The 22,861-nt window shown below is 48.8% G+C and overlaps 1 protein-coding gene across 1 annotated transcript; it reads right to left on the minus strand.

Annotated features, from left to right (window-relative positions):
- Nucleotides 1-17,919: 17,919 nt before the first annotated feature.
- LOC149328140 (uncharacterized) lies at nt 17,920-20,253 on the minus strand. The gene is made up of 3 exons (XM_089559634.1): nt 20,187-20,253; nt 19,318-19,371; nt 17,920-18,641 (listed from the first exon to the last, which is right to left on the minus strand). Exons 1-3 carry the CDS (start codon nt 20,188-20,190, stop codon nt 17,920-17,922), a joined length of 780 nt encoding a protein of 259 aa, XP_089415760.1. The 5' UTR covers nt 20,191-20,253.
- Nucleotides 20,254-22,861: the final 2,608 nt, after the last annotated feature.

Consider the following 22,861-nt stretch of genomic DNA (forward strand, 5'->3'; position numbering starts at 1 on the left):
GACTGCCTGCGACCACGGTCCTATGCGGCGGCCGCCGCCTCGAGGAAGGAACCGACCAAGGACAACGTGGCCGCAGAAACACGGAGCACACCAGCCGTCCGGACGTCAGTTGCCGACGAATCCGCCCCCGCGATGGAGGTGCCCGGGAAGGAGCAGCACCACGAGGGGTCACCTTCAAACGAGGTGGAGCCGTTCGGTGCAATTTTCGCCGAGCCCTTGGCGCCGCTTCCCGGCAAAGACACCTACGACACCGTGAGCAGCAGCGACGAGTCGAGCGTGGCGTCGGGCGACCTGGAGGTACCGGAAAAGGCACGCCGCTTCGCCTGACAGGCGACTTGACGTGCGGCCAGGTGTCAGGGCCGACGACTCCTCGAGGTGTGGACACCGCGCGCTTCCCGTCACCAGCCAGCCACACCCTCCCATCGGCGACCCTGGCGTCGACATCGGCTTCAGCTGCGAGCGTCGCCAAGACCACGCAGCAACCAGTGAGCGAGGCCACAAGCGCCGACGGCCCCGAAAATATGGACTTTACAAGACCCGACTACAAACGTGTCCACCCTCAATCATCGGATTCCGAAGGGACTGTTAACGAACGTTGTAGCAAAAAAGTGCCGCGCGCGTTAAGCGCCGCCCATGGCAGCGCTCCTTAGGTTGTATCCTTTGCCGTCGGTGCTCTTGGCAGTCATGGCGGTTGTGGATCTCCTCTCCCTGAATGTTCGGGGATTTCAATCCGTAGACAGACAGAGAGAGGTGATGCACTTTGCCAGGGCTAGGGGCGTCGACATCCTGTTTTTACAGGAATGCAACTTCCGTACTTCACTTGATGTGCTGAATTTCACCACCCAGTTTTCTGTTTTTGCTTATTTTTCTTTGACTGATTCTCATATGTGCGGTGTTGGTGTCGTGCTTGTAAACCCCTGCCTGCGCGCGGGTGCTCATTGCACTTTCGGGCAGGACGGCCGCACTCTTACGGTCGACTTCACTCTAAACCAGCGGCGGGTACGTGCGTTGGTTGTATATGCGCCAGCACGGCAGACTAGTAGTTCCGATTTTTTTGAGCGCCTCGACTTATTCCTCCTTGATCCTTACCCCACTTTCATCGTCGGTGACTTATATTGTGTTCTTAACATCGACCGTGAAGTCCGCGGACAGGGTCACAGTCACCGTTATTCCGGTGCCCCCGCGCTCCGCGATCTCGTGACTCAGTTCCGTTTGTCTGACGCGTGGGTGCAGCTTCACGGGGATGCCTTTGGATCGACGTGGGAGAGAGCGCAGTCAGCCAGTCGGATAGACAAATTCTATTTTCCACCTGAGCTCACTTCTTTTGTCATCAGCTGCGAGGTTCTCGTGTTCCCTGCAGGCACGCCAGTGATTTCCGATCACCACCCCTTGTCAGTCAGGCTCGACTTTGGTGAGGACACCCCACGTACTGTTACGTGGCGCATGGACACGAGCCTACTGGCAGACCCGAAAAGCGTAGCGTCGCTGCTTACGGCGTTGACCGCATCGTGCAAGAGCTTCGTTGCGACTGATTCATGGGACACACTCAAGACTCGTTGGCAGGCAACTCTGGTGGCGGCCGGTCAAGACCGCAGACGCCGGGTAACTCATGCACTGAATGACACCCTCAAGCGCATCCGTATAGTGCAAAGGGGAGCACCCTTAACCTTTCCATGAGCGATTACCTGAGCCTACTTAAAGCACGTTACCACGTGTTGCTCTGCCAGTCATCACGGGTAGCTAGTCGCGCACACCAGCTCGGTGGCCTATATCAGACCCGGCTGTGCTACGACACGTACGCGCAGGTATGGCAGAGGAATTCGCTCCCGCTACTCTGTCTTTCGTGACACTCCCAGACGGCACCCAAAGCGGAACCACGTCCGATATCTGCACGATCTTCGCAAGTCACTTCTCGAACCTGTTCTCTACGGACGGTTGGCTACATCTTCAAGATCGTTATGACGGGCTTCTACAAAGGTTTTTTGGGAGCTTGCCACGAGTAGCTGGAAAGCTGCATGAAAACCTTTGCGCACCAGCCACAAGCCAAGAGCTGCACGCCATCCTGCAGAGTATGAATGCCGCCTCTGCCCCCGGTCCAGACGGCATTCCAACAAGTTTTTTTTAGAGCGTTTTTTTACCAGATCCAAGGAGCGCTGCTGGAGATGGTCAACGGCTTCCTCGCGGATGGGTTACGTCCAAACTCTTTCCGCGAATGTCGCATCATACTCATTCCTAAAGCGGGCGGTGACCCCTCCGACCCGCAAACATGGCGGCCCATAAGCCCCTTAAACGCATACTACAAAATAGTCGCACCTTTACTGAACACAAGAATGCGGACGATCCTGCCTCACCTAATCCACCTGGCTCAAACCAGCAGCGCGCCTGACCGCTCTGTGTTTGATGCATTGGCACTCACAAGAGACCTGTTCACATTTGCCAGCAGGACGGGCTTCAGCGGGTGTTTTGTTTCGCTTTATCAGGCGAAAGCATTCGATCGGGTGGAGCACTCGTATCTGTTCGGAGTCCTCGAAGCCTTCAGATTCCCGCCGCAAATTGTCAGCAGGCTGCGCTTACTTTACGCAGACCTGAATGCTCGTCTCTCCGTAAAAGGCCACCAGAGCGCTCCCTTCTCAGTCACCCGGGGCATAAGCCAAGGATGCCCTCTCTCCCCAACATTCTTTGTGTTATGCCTCGATCCACTCATCCGGCGCATTAACGACAGCCCATCCATACGCGGCTTCCCTCTGCCTGGCCAGGGCCAAATCAAAGTTTCGGCCTACGCCGACGACGTGTCGCTTTTCCTCAGGGACGAGGATAGCTACGCCGCTTTTTCGCGGCTGTTTCTCGAGTACAGCGAGATATCCGGGGCCCTAATGAACAGGGGAAAAAGCAAGGCGCTAATGTTTGGCACCTTCACACCGAACCTTGCGGGCGAGGTGGAGTGGGTGCAGGGAGTGAAAGGCCTGGGAGTAGTATTCCTCGCCAGCGGAGAAGTAGCGCGCGAAACCTGGACTAACCTCCGCACGAATGCTGAGAAACGCCTCCCGGTGGCGTCAACTTTCCGCCTTTCAATGGCAGAGCGCAGCTATGTAGTTAAGTCCACAATCCTAGCCGCATGTTTTTTTGTCGCCCGCGTCGCAAACCCACCGCGCACGTTTGCTCGCAGGCTAACCTCGGCCAGTGGCTCTTTCGTTTGGGCGGGCAAAACCGAACTTGTGTCACGAATGTTCATGCGCCTTCCATTCTACAAGGGTTGGTTTAGTATACCTTGCATCCGCACCATGTGTAATGTGCTCGCCTTGCGAGGAGTACGCAATCTTTTGCGCAACCCAGACTATCCCGGGAGAACACTGATCGCATACTTTCTGGGTACAGCGCGTAACGTGTTTTTTACACAACACGTGGTTGGCCCAACAGCCGAGCAGCCGCCGGAATTTTTCGTTAACGTGCGTCGCACACTGGCGTCGTTGACTGCCAGCGTTCCCGATCTGGATGTTGATGAAAACCCGCCCTCCAGGATGTGTGAAGCACTAACGGTCGCTGAGCTGACCCGCGAACAACTCCAGAAAACGAGACTGGCACGCTGGCGCCAACTGACCTCAGCTGCGCTTCCTGCAGATGTCAGGGACTTCGGCTGGCTGCGAGGCTGGCGGATCCTGCCCACAAGAGACCGTCTTGCGGCGTGGGGCGTGGCGCCCTCCGCCCGATGCCCGCAGTGCGGTGTCCTTGAGACTTTGCAGCACGCAATGTTTGAGTGTGTAGTTTGGGCGCACCTTTTGGATATTAGTGTCACGCATGTTTTAAACTCGCCTGGAAGCGCGCACTAGTTCACCCGAAGTGTTTCAAAATATGCTCTTGCGAGTCGGCATGTTCGTTTTGTGGCGGCAGCGTGGAGTGGCCTCCTTAAATGGGCGTCCGCAAAGAACAATGTTTTCAATGTTGCAGCGCCTCCGCACGCGCCTCTTTGAACAAGCATGCGTGGACGCTCTGTCAATGAGCAAGGGTGAGTTTTTGCGCAAATGGTCGACATACTTTATCGTCCTGCGCGGCGGTCGAGTGTCGGCTTTCTTACTGCCTCACTGACGTGCTCAGTGCTGCGTCACTGCGCATGTGCTTGACTGACCAGAGCTTTGAGTTCAGCTGTTTTGTTTTGTATTTTTTATGTTAACACAGAACAAAATAAACTTCTCTTTCCACGCCGCCGCCGAGTGGTTCAGTTCTTTTGCGGCCGCAAGTCAGCCCAAATAAACAGCTTCGTTTCCAAGACTGGTTGGTGTCTTCTTGACCGCTGGACTGCCGTCACTACAACGTGACATCTGGTGGAGGTGCTGGGTAGCCAATTTGAAAGATCCCTCCGGCCGCCTTGCTCGTTGTAGCCTGCGCCTTCAAGAATTCAACATAACTTTAGTCTACAAATCTGGCCGCAAGCTTTCCGATGCAGACTGCTTGTCACGAGCCCCTGTCGACGCAGCACCCGAAGAGGAAGACGACGACGGTTTCTTAGGGCCGGTAAGCGCCAGCAGTTTCGCGCAGCAGCAGCACTCGGATCCTGACTTGCAAAGCCTAGTTGATTATCTGAAAGGCAAGACCGCATCGCCTCCTCGAGGGTTCATGCGCCAACTGTTGTCCTTCGTCGTTCACAATAATGTCCTCCTGCAGAAGAACTTCGCGTCCAACAGGACAGTACATCTTCTTGTCGTGTCCAAGAATCTTAGGCAAGAAATTATGCAGGCATGTCATGATGAGCCGACTACAGGGCATCTCGGGATGTGTCGCACGTTGCACCGCATCCAGGAGAAGTACTATTGGCCGCGGCTAGCTACCGACGTTTCCCATTACGTGAAAACGTGCCGCGAGTGTCAGCGACGCAAAACGCCTCCGACTAGACCAGCCGGACTCCTGAACCCCATACCACCGCCAATTAAGCCCTTTCAGCAAATAGAAATAGACCTCCTCGGCCCCTTTCCGACCTCTTCATCAGGAAACAAGTGGATCATCGTGGCCACCGACTACATGAACCGCTACGCCGAAGCAAAAGCGTTGCCTAGTGGTACCGCAACAGAAGTCGCAAAATTTTTTGTCGAACAAATTGTCCTGCGACACGGCGCCGCGGAAGTGCTCATCACAGACAGAGGAACGGCGTTTACAGCGGAGCTGACGCAAGTCATTTTAAACTACAGCCAGACAAGCCATCGGACGAGGACTGCCTATCATCCGCAAACCAACGGACTCACACAGCGTCTGAACAAGACCATCGCAGACATGCTCTCCATGTACATCGACGCGGAACACAAGGCGTGGGACTCCTTTCTGCCCTACGTGATCTTCGCCTATAATACTGCCGCCCAGGAGACAACCAGGTTTACCCCATTCCAGCTGGCATACGCCAGGAAGCCCACGACAACACTCGACGCAATGCTCCCGCACGTTTCCGAAGAAGACAACCTCGGCGTCGCCGCCTACCTTCATCGCGCTGAGGAAGCTCGCAGACTTGCGCGGCTTCGCATTAGAGACCAGCAGCACACCGACGCCCGACGCTACAATCAGCGCCGACGAGACCCGCATTACAATTCAGGTAATCGTGTGTGGATATGGACGCCAGTTCGCCGCCGTGGATTGAGTGAAAAGTTACTGCGACGCTACTTTGGCCCGTACAGGGTTCTCCATCGCATCGGTGACCTCGACTATGAAGTCATTCCCGACTGCACGACAGCATCTCAGCGACGCCGCACACGCCCGGAAGTCGTACATGTCATGTTTACGCAAAAGGCGTACTGGCGCTAAAAACGAAGACAACACACACAACAGGACAGGACTGGCGCCACTTGTACATAGGGAAGGCAGAGAATATACTTGGTGTGACCGAGAGGCACAGTGTCCCCTTATTGTCTCAGAAGCAGCCTTTAAAATGCAGGAATACATTTGATCTTGCCATGAAACCATGGCAGCAGATAGACTACTCGCGTACATAGGAGACTGGTGTGATGCAACTAGGGAACGCTGATGTGAATTTAGATGCGGGTTTCTGGCTAAAGTAAAACTCAGATGCATTACCTCGAGCAAATGCCCCGAGCCAGGAGAGCGCACCCTAAATTGCAGATCAGCCACATTGCAGCAGATGCCTATTTTACCAGCACATATGGCACTATGCATTTCAAAGCAAGGCTATCTTTGTAGATGCAATCTCCACGACAAATTCCGATTGACACTCGATACTGTGCAGTCAATCGTACGAGGAAGTGCCGAGATCAAAAAGTAAACTATAGAACGTATTCTCTCCACTGTGGGGACTTGGTCCGCTTCGTCCCCTTGGGTTTACTCCCCGCGATGTCGTCCTCCCTATTTACCTTAACGAGGGGGGTCACCTGCATTGTAGCTACCCCAGCGCCAACAGATGGCGTAACAGTCGCAGGTGTGGGGGAGACAGCTCTCTCTCTTCAGCCTCGGGAATTCATTGCACGCACGTCGCACGAGCTTGCGGGAACATTTCCCGTGAGGTTGTATCCCTCACTAACGGTATAAGGTAGGTGGAGACGCATTTTTTTTATCCTGCTTAAATTCTTTATGCAGCACGTTTGTCAATTCTTCCTCCTCAAGTACTCATTTTCATAAGGTGCGTGCATTCACAACACTGCTATGTTGTCTTTTGGTCCTCGCATATGTGAGCACCGAGGGAATTCCCACGTTCTAAGCGATATTTGTTACGTCACAGCATGCATGGAATGTTCGTTCACGACAGTTCCTAAAGGAGGTAACTCTGACCTGCGATATAAGGTGGCCAAGGCAATGCTGAGAGAAAAACAACATCTTAAATTAAATGCCGCTCCCCTTCTACCTGACCACATACTGTTTGGCTGTGTGGTGCTGAATGTAGCATTAATGTCCAATTACAGACACAACACCACGCAGCAGATATCTCTGTTTAGAAACAAACCATTTTTTTTACTTAGCTAGTGCTATTCTATCCCAACATCTTTGTTTTCAAGGAATTGGTAAGTGAATGAAATCAATGGACAATGCAGATAAACTGAATGTTACAGACCCTAGAATCGGTGAGTGCACAATCACTGGCATCATAACGACATCCTTAGATAGCTGTTGTGTCCCTGATCATTCTCAAAAACATGAGTCGTAATAGGTTAAACCTTTTAATGGAGAGTAGTGCCACTACCTGCACTCATTTCCAGCAGCGCTCCCATGACTAACCATAAATGCGGGAGGACAACGTTTAACATTGCTGCGGCAAAAACATTTGCAGAGGGAAATTAAGCTTCACGTTAAGGGCATGACACGACCGCATTACTCGATAAATGCCAATATATGTGGAATTGGTCGTTCTCTATATTACATTCACAGGTCCCAGAGAGTCGTCATACCACTCCTGGCATAGCCACCCAGGTTGGTCTTCCCGAGCAACCTCGCGACCAACCGTAAATGAAAGTGCCAACTGCAACGGCTGGCAGATTGTGATGAAGTCACAAAGTCAAGAGACCTACATGGCTCGCCTAGGTTGCTTCTATAGGGATTTTCTGTGGATTTTTTGCTCATGGCCAATGACCCTGTCTTTTCTGAAACACCGGACAATGAACGCTATAGCGTTGAAAATGTACGCATTGTATCTCTTGGCAAGCCATCACAGCTCTAAGCAACGATAGCATAAGCCTCCAATCCGTAATTAGTCATACAACGTTGACAAGACTAACAATAATGAAGTTAGCAGCAGAGCACATCCCCATGTGCACTGCATCAAGTACAATAATTTCAGGCTCAACAGTTGACGATGGCAGCCAGTGATTGTATCGACAAAGCAAATGGCTTTACAACAGCCTCAGAAAAACCTTGAAGAAGCTAGTTACTCAACACATCTCGGTTTCAAAACGGTCAAGGCTACCTAAGTTGACATTGTTGATAGTTAGTAATACCATGTTAAGTTGCAATCAATATATCCTTCATGACACGTACATATGTATTTTTTTCATCAAAAAAAGGCAAGGATGGCACTTCTCTGCATTAAACTTAAAAATGTGGACCATGCAGCTGGGAACATGCAATGAAAACATCACAGTACAAACCTAATCCAAAGAGTGTCATGGCAAGAACATGCATTCGTGACCCTTAATTTGGATCACTGCAGCCCCCCCCCCCCCCCGCACACAGACACATGGCAGAAAAGTATGGGCAGATTACCTTCAATGGAGGAGATATGAAGCTGTGATATAAACTTTGAAAACTGATACATTGTCGCTGCCTGCTTTGCAGAAATATTAAATGCTATCACAGTTTCACTTATCGTGAGTGATCAGAAGCTAGTCATGCTTTCTTGCCACGTATGCTGCTGCAGGGATTTCAGGGGATAACTGGGGCTTCCAACATTAAGGTTTTGAACCATGTTACTGGAAGACAGGCAGCTAACAATGCGACCCTGTGCTTTTCCACAGAAAAATTTTGACACCTCACGAAACATGACGCCTATCGCTGTTGCTTATAGCCGCCATCGTGAGATATGCCAACACAGTATGTCAGTCAGGAAGAGATGTTCTCCATTGTAACTTTTGAAGGTATCATTAAATATAAAAATATGGTAACAGTGATAGGCGACAACCAACCAGACAAACCAAATTGAGTAGAGTATTTTGGTTTGGTTTTAAGGGGCTTAACGTCCCAGCATGATTCAGGTGATGAGGGGCACCGCAGTGGAGGGCTCTGGATAATTTTGGCCGCCTGGCGTTCTTTAACCTGCACTGGCATTGCACAGTACACAGGCCTCTTGCATTTTGCCTCCATCGAAATGGGACCGGCGCAGCCGGGATTGAACACCATTTTTCACATCAGCAGCTGAGCGCCATAACCACTACGCCACTGTGATGGCTAATACAGTAATTTCAATCTGGGAAGTAAGAAACGTGGATGAAAAACTATAAGATTTGCTCAACTAAGAATGCGTCAGCTGTGATTTCAAACTGAATATGCAAACTCTTGCCTTACTTTTATACAATCATGTCATCTGAAACATCCAAGCACAAATATTCTGCCAAAAACAGGCAAAAAAGCAGATATGAAATAAATAAAGTGATGGCTAGAAGAAGACGCATTACAACAATTAAGAAAGGCAGGACATTGTATGAATCTGGAGGAGCTAGTGCATAACTAGCAAGGAACTCTTAGAAAACCACACAATAGCAAATGAGCCATCAGACTAAAAGAAAGATCAGAATAAAAAAATTGCACAGCACATCACAGAAATTTAAGGAATACAGCGTAGAATACACAAAGTAGCCTTCAATGGAAACAAATAAACATAACAGGACAGAAAGATTACAAATACCAAAAGGGGCAGGAAGATGTTCTCCACTGTTACTCTGAAAGTATGATGATTAAACATAACAATATGGCAATACGGACGGACAACCACCAACCAACCAAACCAACTTCAAAAGAGTATTTTGGTTCGGTTTTAAAGGGTTTAACGTTCCTAAAATGACTCAGGCTACGAGCGACACCGCACAGGAGGGCTCTGGATAATTTTGACCACCTGGAGTTCTTTAACATGCAATGACATTGCACAGTGCACAGGACTCTAGCATTTCGCCGCCATAGAAATGCGACCGCCGCGGCCGGGACTGAACCCTAGTTTTTCGGGTCAGCCGCTGAGCGCCATAACCACTGCAACACTGTGATGACTGATAGAGTATTTTCAATTTGGGAAGTAAGAATGTGCATGACAAACCATAAGATTTGCTCAACCAGAAAAATATTTGGTCAGCTGCGATTTCAAGCTGAAGATCCAACTGCACTGCAAAGAGAACTACTGTCTTACTTTTATACAATCTTTTAATCTGAGACTTCCAAGCACAAATATTTTGCCAAATAACTGACAAAAAAGCAGATATGAAATAAATTAAAAGATGGTTAGAATTAGAACGGGCATAATGACAAATAAGGAAGGCAGGACATTTTGAGAACCTGAAAGAGCTAGCGGATAACTCGCAAGGAACTCTTAGGGGACACACACTGGCTAATGAGCCATCAGACTCCAACAAACATAAGAATAAAAAAACTGCACAGCACAGCAAAGAAATTGAAGGTATATAGCGCAGAATACAAAAAAAATAGCCTTGAAGAAAAAAGACAGACAAGGATTCAAAGCTTACAAAGAAGGAAGGGGCAGTAGAAAAATATAACAATGAACCACTTTATCTTACTAGGAAAGGTGGCATTCGCCACAGCCCTGATACAGAGGGGATGCCAACAGTTATCCATTTAATCTAGTGGAGTGCGTGGTACAAAGACATGTCCCGCAATACATAGCAAATAAACCACGTTCCGCAGTACAAAAGAAATAAAACAATTAACCACTATAATCTACTAGGCAACGTGACACTCGACAGAGCTCAGACAGAAATGGGGAATTTATTAGTGCATTGTACAAAGATATTGTCACCGACAAACGCAGCAGAAAAGCGGCAAGCACAGCGTTTCCTAGGAAGAAGCCCGCCGAACCGCCGAGCTCATCCAGAACGAAGACGATGCGCGGCCACGCGCCTGGAGCCAAGGCTCGGCCACCAGGTGGCGCCGGCAGAGTGCCAGCAGTGTGGCATTGCCCCCCTACCTTCCAAGAGGCATCGACCCGATGCCGCACGGGCGGAAAAAAAATAATGAAGGGAAGGCGGAAAATGAAGGGCGCGAGTGTCTGCGTGAAAAGGGGCTAACGGGAGTAATACGGCTTCAGTCGCGCCACTTGGACTACTTCGGGCGTCGGTTGCCGAGAGGACCGGACAGTTCCTTGAGGGAGCGCCTCGCAGGTCACCGCGCTGAGGCGGCGTAACACCTTGTAGGGACCGAAGTAACGGCGAAGAAGCTTCTCAGAGCGCCCCCGCAAGCGGATCGGGCTCCACACCCAGACTTTATCACCTGGTGTGTAAATCGCTTCCCTCCGGCGGAGGTTGTAACGCTCGGCGTCGCGAGCAAATTGGTTCGCTACGAAAGAAGAGGGGGCAGGATCCGGAAGAAGCATGGCGTCCAGCATGGTCAAGGCTTCGCGACCGTGCACCAAATGGAACGGAGTGAAGCGTGTCGTTTCGTGTAGAGCAGTGTTGTAAGCGAACGTGATGTAAGGCAGTATCCGGTCCCAGTTCCCATGGTCATCGTCTACATACATCGAAATCATGTCGGCAATTGTTTTGTTAATCCGCTCAGTCAGTCCGTTCGTTTGCGGATGGTAAGCTATAGTCCTTCTATGGCTGGTGCCACTGAGTCGAAGTACCTCGCTCGTAAGTGCCGACGTGAAGGCGGTGCCCCTCTCAGTTAATACGACTGCAGGGGCTCCGTGACGAAGTACAATGTTGTGAATGAAGAAATGTGCAACTTCGGCTGCGGTACCACGGGGAAGGGCCTTGGTCTCAGAGTAGCGGCTAAGATAGTCAGTGGCAACAGCAATATACCGGTTACCCATGGAAGACGCCGGAAATGGGCCGAGTAAGTCCATGCCGACCTGTTGAAATGGGAGGCGTGGTGGATCGATCGGCTGCGGGAGCCCGGCTGGTTTAGTCGGCGGCGTCTTCCGGCGCTGGCACTCACGACAGGTTCGGACGCAGGGGTGGACAACCGCTGCAAGCCTGGGCCAGTAGTACTTGTGACGTATGCGCGCCAACGTGCGGGAAAATCGGAGGTGGCCCGAAGGAAGGTCGTCGTGGCGCGCACGCAGAATTTCGTCACGAAGCGCTGTAGGTACGGCAAGCAGATAGGCAGTGTCCGTTGGGCCGTAATTGTTTTTATAGAGGACACCATCGCGCAAGCAAAACGATGACAGCCCGCGCTTGAAAATTCGAGGAGGAGATGGAGCGGTTCCTTCGAGATACTCGATGAGAGGAAGCAGTTCGGCGTCGGCCCTCTGTTGGCGGGCAAGGGTGGACGCGGTGACAGCACCGAGAAAAGCGGAATCGTCGTCGGACTCGCCCGTGGGGCAGGGAATAGGAGCGCGGGATAGACAGGCAGCATCGCTGTGTTTCTGGCCGGACTTGTACACGATGGTGACATCAAATTCTTGTAGCCGAAGGCTCCAACGAGCAAGCCGCCCCGAGGGATCTTTCAGATTCGCCAGCCAACACAGGGAATGATGATCGCTCACAACCCGAAATGGGCGGCCATACAGGTATGGACGAAATTTCGTAACGGCCCACAGCACAGCCAGACATTCCTTCTCCGTGGTGGAATAGTTGACTTCGGAACGAGACAAAGTGCGACTGGCGCAAGCAATCACGCGTTCTAGACCATCCTGCCACTGAACGAGGATCGCACCGAGGCCAACGTTACTGGCATCAGTATGTAGTTCCGTGTCGGCGTCCTCGTCGAAGTGGCCAAGCACAGGCGTACATTGGAGACGGGACTTGAGTTCCGTGAAGGCTCTTTCCTGGTCCTGCCCCCACAAGAAGGGTTCAGCGTCTTTCGTCAGGCGGGTCAGAGGCTCAGCTAGCTTGGAGAAATTATGAACGAACCGGCGATAGTACGCGCAGAGGCCCAAGAAACGACGCAGGCTCCGTTTGTCTGTGGGCTTGGGGAAGGCAGCTACGGCGGCCGCCTTTCGGGGTCTGGACTAACGCCTCGAGCGCTGACAATGTGACCAAGAAACTTCAGTTGATGAAACGCGAAGTGACATTTCTCTGGCTTGAGAGAGAGACCAGCGGAACGTATGGCCTCGAAAACAGCACGCAAACGTTTCAGGTGCTCATCGAACGTGTCGGAGAAGATCAAGACATCGTCGAGATATACGAGGCACGACTGCCACTTCAGTCCAGATAGTACGGTGTCCATCATTCGTTGGAATGTGGCAGGGGCCGAGCACAAGCCAAAAGGGAGCACCTTAAACTCGTATAAACCGTCAGGGGTAATAAAGGCGGTCTTCTCTCGGTCGCGTTCGTCGACCTCTATTTGCCAATACCCACTGCGGAGGTCAAGAGACGAAAAATAGGTGGCATGGCGCAGGCGGTCTAGAGAGTCATCAATGCGTGGCAGAGGGTACACATCCTTTTTTGTGACGTTATTGAGGCGCCTGTAATCCACGCAGAACCTGAGGGTGCCATCTTTCTTCGTGACGAGGACAACAGGTGATGCCCAGGGGCAATGCCATATAATATGGCCAGGCTCCCCGCAGTGGTAGCAGAGCGGGCGGTCGTTGGGCATGCGCCACACGTGCGCTTTGCTGATAGGAGGGCGCAGGTTCTGCTGCTGCTCGACGGGGCGCACGTAACGGTGGGATGTTCGAGGTCCGGCAACTGGGCGAAACTCTTGCGGCATGGGAGCAGGTCGGCGCAGGGCATCGCTGTAGGACATGACGTGTGGCTCCGGTAGTGGTGCTGGTGGTGGCTGCACCACGCGCTGGATTTCGTCACGGATGACGTCCCCTGTAGAAGGTATGCTTGCCGACGGAGCATCCATGCGGAGGTGTCGCAGTTCTTCGCGGACAATGCTCCGTACAATCTCTCGCAGCGCCTCATCCCCGGGGCCTGGCAAGGGCGCGAAGTATTGAGTGGCCGCTACATTTGCCTGACGGCCGTATTGGGCACTCCGTTCCAGCAACGAACGCTCCATGGAGGTAGCTTCCTTGGCGAAGGCGGCGACGGTTAGCGGAGGGTCGCGCATGAGGCCAGCAAACAGCTGCTCCTTCACCCCACGCGTAAGGTGCCGCACCTTTGTAGCTTCTGGCATGGTAGGGTCGGCCCGATAGAAGAGGCGTGTCATGTCATGTCCTCTATAAACATGGCCACGCTCTCGTTGGACTGATGTGACCTGGAGCGAAGGGCAATTTCAGCGTTCTCCTTCCGTTGGCTCGAGCTGAATGTGGCGAGCAACTCACGGCGAAAAGCTGCCCAGTTGGAAAAGGACGCCTCGTGGTTCTCAAACCACGTTTTCGCCGAATCGAGCAGTGCGAAATATACATTCAGCAGCTTCCGCTCGTCGTCCCACTGGTTAAATGTGGCCACACGGTCAAAATTGGCCAGGTGCGAGAAGGACGCACGGCGGGACACTGCCGGAGGACTGACCTGTCCGGCTGCCAGTGGTGGACGTCATCGCTCTGACAGGCCTTGTTAGTGGCTCGAACTCGGGTCAGGCCTCGCAGGCGACGGCTCGTTTTGTGGACGGGTGTGGCGTCCGCGGGTCGGCGAGAAGCGTCACGGCTGTCGTCGGGGTCAGCGTACATGGGATGGGACCCAGCACCTCCACCAAATGTCACCGACAAACGCAGCAGAGAAGCGGGAAGCACAGCGTTTCCTAGGACGAAGCCCGCCGAACCGCCGAGCTCATCCAGAACGAAGACGACGGGCGGCCACGCGCCTGGAGCCAAGGTTCGGCCACCAGGTGGCGCCGGCAGAGTGCCAGCAGTGTGGCAATATGTCCTCCAATACATTGTTTTACAGGACAGTAGCATCAAGCTATGGGTCGGAATAAGTTGGCAGCAGTTCCTCTGTAATGTTCTTACCCTGGCTACTGATGCTCCTCTAATGCCTGCAAAACGAGAACACAGAAAACAGGCCAAGCACAAAAAAAAGAAAACGGCAATCGGCACCAGCGTTGTTCAATACGGCGGGCAGTCCTGTATTTTAAAGTGGACCATTTAGTGCAATGCTATGGTAGCATGCACTTTTCATTCCTGTATAGCGCCTAATGGGACGCAGAAAAAAGATTTCGTACTTGCATATCATGGCAACATGTAGAGGGGGACGACCTCCATATACAAAAAAAAGGCGTGCCGAGTTCCAGTCACTAGTGCCTGTTTGTACCGGTATTCTATGAAAACTGCTGGCTACAGGTACTGCCGGTTTTTTGGATATGGTCCGCCAGCCTGCACAAGTCACCGCAGTGCACCGTGAACACTTGTAATACATTAAACCGAAAGAACTAACGATATCATTTTCTGTATGACTACGGACACAGAAAAACAAATACATCTATGTCCACCAACGTGCTGTCCTTGCTAAAGCCCGCTACAAGAGAAATTAACCGTGGAAAGCTCACTGGCGACCGTGTGAGTGACACGGTCAGAGCAGAATACACACACAAAATGAATTTAGACAGGTTAACGACAGTTACAACCCTGCTGCCTGTTGCGTTTACTTACCCGCAGATGCAAGTGATGAAATAGCAGGTTTATAGGAAAAACTCCAGCAGGTTTCTATGGAGCAAATTTGTCCGGTATTGTGGTTATAAACTGCTGTGCCTTTCAGGTTACTGGTAAAGGCATCAACAAGCCTGCATCTTTCATGACTGCGCAGTGACAGTTGGGGACGTGCACACAAAGACATACCATGTCTTCACTCGCGTACGCTGAAAAAGTCACGTTCAACGGTTCGCACGAAGTCATGCTTCCTCTGCATGCGCATAGATTTCCTTCTTCAAAGCTTCTTATTCTCACAGACTGACAATACACAAACAGGAATGTGTAAAGCAACAGATTGAAGAACTGGCAACAGGCAACACACGAAATTTATGCAATTGTTGATGCCACCCGCAATGCAGCTTGCGCCATCGTACATCTTTCTGCACGGTTGGCGTGGGCACATTTCAATACAAATAACAATTATGAGGACCATCTAGAGAACCTAAAATAACTGTATTTGATGATGCTGCAAGGTTTCATTCATGCACAAGGTATAGTTGATTGGAAACTGGCCGTCAGTTATGACAATTCTGACCATCCAACGCAAAGAATCCAATTTCTCATCACGCACGGTGGTTTCCTTTTATGAAAATGCAAAAATATGTGTCTTCCTTGGAGCATTACAACGTAGTCAGTGAGGTTGAATTTCAAAACTGGCCACCAGACAACACTGCGCCATCTTTCTTAATGCATACAACGCACAACACAACGAACGCAATTCAATCCCCACATAGAAAAAGTTTAGACCCTTTTGAACCTACGTTGGCAGGTACAAGCTTTTAGAGAATAAACTACGAGTTTATACACAGAAAGAGCGGTGTACTACACATAGGACGCGAGGCGTATATGGGTTAACTGTGCTTGAGCTTCAAAGAATGCGAGTGCAAGACATGGAAAGTACTTCCCATCGTGCAACTATGAAAAGCGGAGGCTATTTAATTTGAATTTACCGAAAAGGTTGTTCAATGTTCCTTATCAGAATGGATGGATGTAACCGAATGTAAATGCACAGTGGCTGAGAAAAAGAGAGGTTTAAAGTTTTCTCCAAAGCAACCGATGAAACTACCGTCCATTGTCGTGCCACAGGAAATGCAATGCTATTAGACAGGATAGACTTGCTTTCGGAACCAGAACAAAGTGGTGAAGCAAGTGGCAATAAAAATTCTTTCCTGGATGCAAGGCACAATGATGTCTGTGGAAGCTCGAAGCAAAATGCTAAAAAAAAGGAAACATCAGCTACTCGAATAAAAAGGCTAACCAAAGAACAGCACTGCTTTTGAATTTAATGCAAAACATGTGAAGTAAGTTTTACAAACAGCCAGAAGGTATTCAACATTTTGTAATCGCAAATGTAATAAAATAATCGTGCAATTTCACACAACAAACCTAAAAAACTAACCTTACAATACACTACATAATAACAATGTTTTTCATAGGCACCAATCAAAGAACTTATTCTTTCAGCAGCCAGGACCCTTGCAACTAGTCATCATGAACACCTTACAAACAGCCAGAACGTATTCAACAATGTGTAATGGAAACTGGAATAAAATACTTATGTGCACTAAGCAACCTCACAAAAATGACCCAAATCACGTGCGTTACAATACAATACAAGATTACAATGTTTGTCTTAGGCACTAATCACAGTATTTTTGTTTCAGCAGCCATGACTCCTGCAGCTTGTTATCAAGAACACCTTATGCAATAAAATAAGGCTTCTTCAAGTAACACCAACACAACAAAGAAGCTAGCACGAAATGAAATGGTGACAAACACCTGATATTGTGACAACCACAACAGATAAAAATGGTGTGAATATAATGCTCCACAAATATTATGCCATTTATATCCAGCAGAGAAAGCGGTCTGAGAAATGGTGATTTAGATGTTCGTAAACTCTTTTTGTTGGCTTTGATACCGAAGTACAGAGAACTGTTCTAAAACGTGCACACTAACACAAGACGCATCAATACGAGGTCGGACACTTGCCGTTCGCCACTCATTCAAGCCACTAGCACTGCCAGAATAAACACACTAAGATTAACACAAGAGCAGGTTTCCTGTGTTGTCACACAAACTGAAATCGGTTCAATCGGTTCATAAATTCACTCATTAATAAATGAGTGAATTTATAATGACCATCACAAAAATACGCCCACTCAGACTGCACGAATAAAAAGAATAGTTGTGCATGTTTTGCCCCCTTGAATCTTTTCACGGAAGCAGGCAGATAAATGGCATTAGCAATAGAAATTTAGCGCAGTGGAGACGAAGTAGCGTAGATGTAGACTGGTTTACTGAACGCCGGCTACGAATGCGCAGTGCCCTGCCTGATTGTATCCATGCCACAACGCGTGCGTAGCCAATTTGCTCTAAACTGGCATACGTCTATGCTATTACGTCTCTGGTATGCTACATCTCTTTGTAATACTGGGAACAATGTTTTTAAAATCTCTCTCCAACGAGAAGTGATGCCATCCACGTATGACCGAGATTTCATTTCCATTCATGCGAGTTTACAAGCATAGCAGGATTACTCTCTGTGTTCAGGAAATACTTCTCGCGAGTGTGTGTCTAGCTTAAGGGAACAACAAATGTATTTTCCTGAAAAAACTTTAAACGTGAACAAAACATACAAATGTAAAGAAAGACGAAGGTTAGCTACCACCTCCCATCATAGAGCATTCTGCTAGAATCTCATTAGATCGCACATAAAAAGGTAAATAGGAAAACATATCGACTAAGGGCATTAGAAACCGCTGCTATTCTTTATGAATCGTCTTTTTGTGGAGTTTTAAATTTTTTCCCTGAGCGAATGTCTTATGGCACAAATCACATTGGAAGGGCTTTTCGCCCGTATGGAATCTCACATGCCTCGCAAGAATTGAATGTTGTACAAAGGCCATGGGGCACAGCTGGCACTGATACGGCTTTTCACCCGTGTGGGTACGGATGTGTGCCACCAGGCTGTTCTTCGATGTAAAGCTGCTACCACAGTGGTCACAACGGTAAGGACGCTCACCTGTGTGAGTTCGCTGGTGTTTCACTAAGTTGCTCCGGTCTGAAAAGCTGCTATCACAATAGTCACAATGGTAAGGACGCTCGCCTGTGTGAGTGCGCTGGTGTTGCACTAAGGTGCTCTGGCGTGCAAAGCTCCTACCACAGTGCTCACAATGGTAAGAACGTTCACCAGTGTGAGTGCGCTGGTGTGTCTCCAGGTGGGCCTTTTGTGCAAAGCTCTTTCCACAGTCATCACAATGGTATGGGCGGTCCCCAGTATGGACTCGGAGATGCACCACCAGATGAGATCTTTTTTTGAATCCCTTGCTGCAGTGGGTGCATTCGTGCACCTTCTTTACTGCAGGTTTACCCCGGTGGTTACCACTGCCAGAAGGAGTAGATTCCATGCAGTGGCTCACTGGGAGCCTTTGACCAGTTGAATCTTGCGCAGGAGGCGCGTGGTCGCCCTGTGTGACGACTGAACCTGTGTGGTAAAGGAAGAATGCTTTCAATCAACAGCAGGAACCAACATTGCACAGCTCACCTGGAGCTAGGGAAATGAAGATCAATGTCCAGGACATAATTGGCAACAGCTGTGGATGTTTATGAAAAGTTTTATTGAATAGGTCGGCCTTGAGAAGAATTCAGGTCTGAAGAAAGATATCCCTAGAATGAATTCTGCAAGCAGCTGAAAACATTTCAGCTGCAAAAAATGTCATCCTTGCCAACAAAATAGGGTAGCATTTGAAATCCATTCTAAGCACTTGCATTAATGCCATCATGATAGACGCTGTGCTAAGCCCACCCAAGTGGGCCTAATACCCAACAAATGACAATTAGCTAAGTTTAGCACACTGCCACTTTTGTTTTCTTTATTTGCTCCTTAGACAGGGTACAAGAGGAAGCAAAAGCTAAAGGCTAAAAACCTGATGAGGCCTTGGACGCCTGCGCAAGTCCTAACATCAATGCATAGAACTCACAGGGGTGACAGTTTGGTCAACAGTTCACACAATCTGGAAAACAACTTTCCAGAATATAAAAGGCAAATATCATCATAATTCACCAGAGCTCCATGAACTGAAGCTTCTGTATTCTTCACACTGCTCTTTGAAAGACAACCTTCAGGAACAGATTAATGAAGAAAAAGTGAAGATTCTAACCTGATGAGTTTTGTCCAGAAAATACACCGTATTTGCGGCCTCTAATGGTCAAGCCTGCAAGGGAAAGACAGGTTACATCCATAAGACAAAGGATTACATGTGCAACAACACATATCGTGTTATGTGGATGAGACGGTGAAAATAGCATGCCATCTCATACAAGTGTTGTGCTAGGTCAGGTAAATTGAGTAGGACAGGCTTAAAAACAATCAAGTTCCAAAGCAAACATTCCAAACTTTTAATTCTGCCTCCAGACGAGAACTATAATTATGCTCATGAAAGAATCAGTTACCTAAAAATATCGGAAAGCTGTTGCAAGCAAACCAACAGCCACATTATAGACCTGTTCGCAAGTACAGTAACTGGCTTCATGGGAAGGACTGTACAAGTCTGCCTACGTAGGCTTAAAAACTAACGAGTGTGAGTTATGGTTAGAGACAAAACACATTAGGACAGGATTCCTCCTGTTTTTTTAAGACCCCTTATACCCTTTGTACAGCACGTAGGAAAAAAATTTCAGAGCTTGACAACTGGTAAAAAATTGTCAGGAGGCTTGCTTGCAGCCAAGATTACAGCCGCCCACAAGTGTGGCCAACATGCCCAACACGGTGTTTCCCCTGCAGCAGCTCCAAGAGAGGCATTAACCAAACCAGTAGAAGCACATCTGGAACAGCACACTACTGTGTGTCAAGTGCAGTTAGTGCGTGACATATTTACTCGTGCAAGGCCCACGCCTCGAATGTGGGATGAAAAATTGTAATGAGAATGAAAGCTGATGACGACAATAGGTGAGATGGTGAAAGGGATGCTTTGGCTAAAGAGGGCCATGGCTCAAGGCACTTTCTTCGACACAGGTTGGGGTTAAAGGCCCATTTCCAAGCACTGCACCCAGCACAAGCTAGGGGGAAAACTTGCTTATTGCATCACTGGTGGGTACCCAGTTCTAGTACTGAGATTACAACCCTGCACATCCCACATGCGTGGTGCATGCTCCAATGACTATGCCACTGATGCGGCGAGATTGAACGCAGCAAGACATAAAGAATTAAAGTACAACTTGTCATCACTTATCAGAATCTCAGCAACACTAAATCAGTTTTACAGGCATTTTGTGAGGCATTAAGACCTGCCACGTGTCAGGTACTCACTCCGGCAAAATCAGAAAAAAAGGACAGAAACAGTGTGGTTCTTAGACGAGTAAGTCTGCTACAGCTTGCATTGCCTCGGGCAACACGGCAAAGAGCACTGCGTCAATAGGTCAGCACCGCACAAGGTAAACAGGGCCAACAGAGCAAAGAGCTATACAGAAACACTGGGGAGGCAAATTTTTCAAATGGCTTCACATCATAACAAAAGAATTTCCTCCTCAAAGATAATTCAAGGTGCATGCAATCATCACGAACTGAAGTCCACACCTGATGAATTACAAATGCGCACAACAGCACTAAGCATTAGAAAACTAAAAAAAACATTGTCACCCCATACAGCCAAATGTCGAATGCTCTTAAAAGAGCCTCAAAACAGAACGGAAGACGTCAGAATGCAGGCTAAATCACACAGCAACAAACATAGCTTGGAAAGAGTCTGGAATGCTTCGCACATGACAAAGTGAGGTCAGTCACATGTGACCAACCACAAGGAATCATAGCGTACTCTTCAGCAAAGCCATAAAAATGCCCATAAATCAGTGAACGGCAGCAGATACGATACCATCTAGAATTCACCACACAATACTGACAGCAGGGTTTCTGCAGAGCCCCAATGTTCATATGTCCCACCTAGCAGACAGAGCAAAGTGAAACCTGGTGGAGTCACACCGAATGACGACAGCAAGCATTTTGAAAATATGTGTGGCTGTACAGAACAAGAATCAATATAAAAATTGATGTGTCAATCACACATTCATCAAAAGGGAAATTATTTCATTGCATGCAATATTCACACGATGTTTCTGCGTTAAGTGAAAAACACGAAAGAATTTGGTATAAATGAAATAATCAATTTGCACTCTTATCACAGCAACCACAATGTCCAGCACAATTACATTGTTTTCTTTTGTGTGATCCCGCACACCGTCTTGCGCAATGACCGTCTCTTCAGTTCCAGAGATCCTGCTTTGATCTCTGAATAATAGAATGGAGTCAGACTCACCCCACTTTGCACCAAAAGTAAAGGCGTCATTTTCTGCCGTTTGTATGTTTAACCGAGCAAAATGTCTTGGAACCAATGCCTCTCGTTTATTTAAGATGAGCACCAGCCGCTTATTTTTTTTCGACTCTCCACATCCCAAGTGTTAATTGACAAACTGACATGCAACACCCTACAGACACCGGCCCGGCACAGGCCATCTTCCAAAAATATGCGAAATCACCTGAATATAATAACTGCCCTGAAAGATACCCCAGTTTCACTCACTGTGTTGTGGAAGGCAGGACGACCGCTCAGTATCCTCCCATCTCCTATCCAACCCTTTTTATGTGGAGTGCCTGGCTTGGCTAAGATAGCTGGAAGACCAATGTCCTTTGCATGACAGGCATAATCCTCTCTTGGTGTTTGGTTCTGAGCGACCAAATGTCATGATTCTAATACTTCTACTACTGAGTGCACACCGCAAGAGTACATAGGTAATAGGCTGCGTTCAACTTCAGGTGTTCTCTTCATACCACGACAGAAATGGGAATCTCACCGAGAGCTTAACTTAAACTGGTCAACCATTACACAGCAGTGATTTCTGCTCAACCACTATCGAGTCAAAACGAACAAAAAGAACCTTGTGCCTCGTCACCAACAGGAACAACTTTTAGCGACAACTATGCTGCCACCCGTTATTCCCTCCTTCCTTCTCCTTTAAGCAAGCCTGTTGTGATTTCAGGGGAAAGAACCATATTGCTTACGAAACAAGTTCACTAAACAAAATTTTTGTTTTCACGGTAATGCCCACTTTCCTCATTATTAAGATCCCTGTTTTGAAGCAATTACATCGAAACTATTTCCAATCCACTATGTGATAGACACAATGCACTGAGATCACTGCACATGGAATTTTCCAGGTTATAAGCATGAAGCAATGGAGTCATGAAAGGGTGGCAGGCGTGGAACCTTGTACGCATTGGCTTTTCTGTCATGGCCTGCAAAATAACATAGAGCAAAGGAGTCACTTTGGAATGAACACAAGCGCCACAGGCATCGGAACATGTGCGCTTTTGTGTAGAGGGCAATGCAGGAAAAGCGCATATAACAACACTTTCTGTAGCCTTTCTTCTCTAGACACAAAATGTGAAAGGATATGGATAAGAAATAGAAGAGCAACTTGCAATGTGCTGTAAAACCGCGAGTGAAAAAATTGGAAACCGATGTTTTCCACCAGCTGAAATGCAATGTCAGTTACGGTATCTTTAACAATGCTTGTCACTTCGGCCCAGCTGGTCAGGCTAGTTCTCTTCGCAGATCCAGGTAGATTCTCATGAACCTAACTTTGCAGATGCAAATAAGTGAAAGTAAGGTTCTTGCCGTATTCGCAGCAGAGCATTGCTTTCGAAGGTTC

The sequence above is a fragment of the Amblyomma mixtum genome, chromosome 9 (genome assembly GCF_055824585.1).
Source record: "Amblyomma mixtum isolate Tamu chromosome 9, ASM5582458v1, whole genome shotgun sequence".
In the NCBI taxonomy this organism is placed as follows: Eukaryota; Metazoa; Arthropoda; class Arachnida; order Ixodida; family Ixodidae; genus Amblyomma; species Amblyomma mixtum.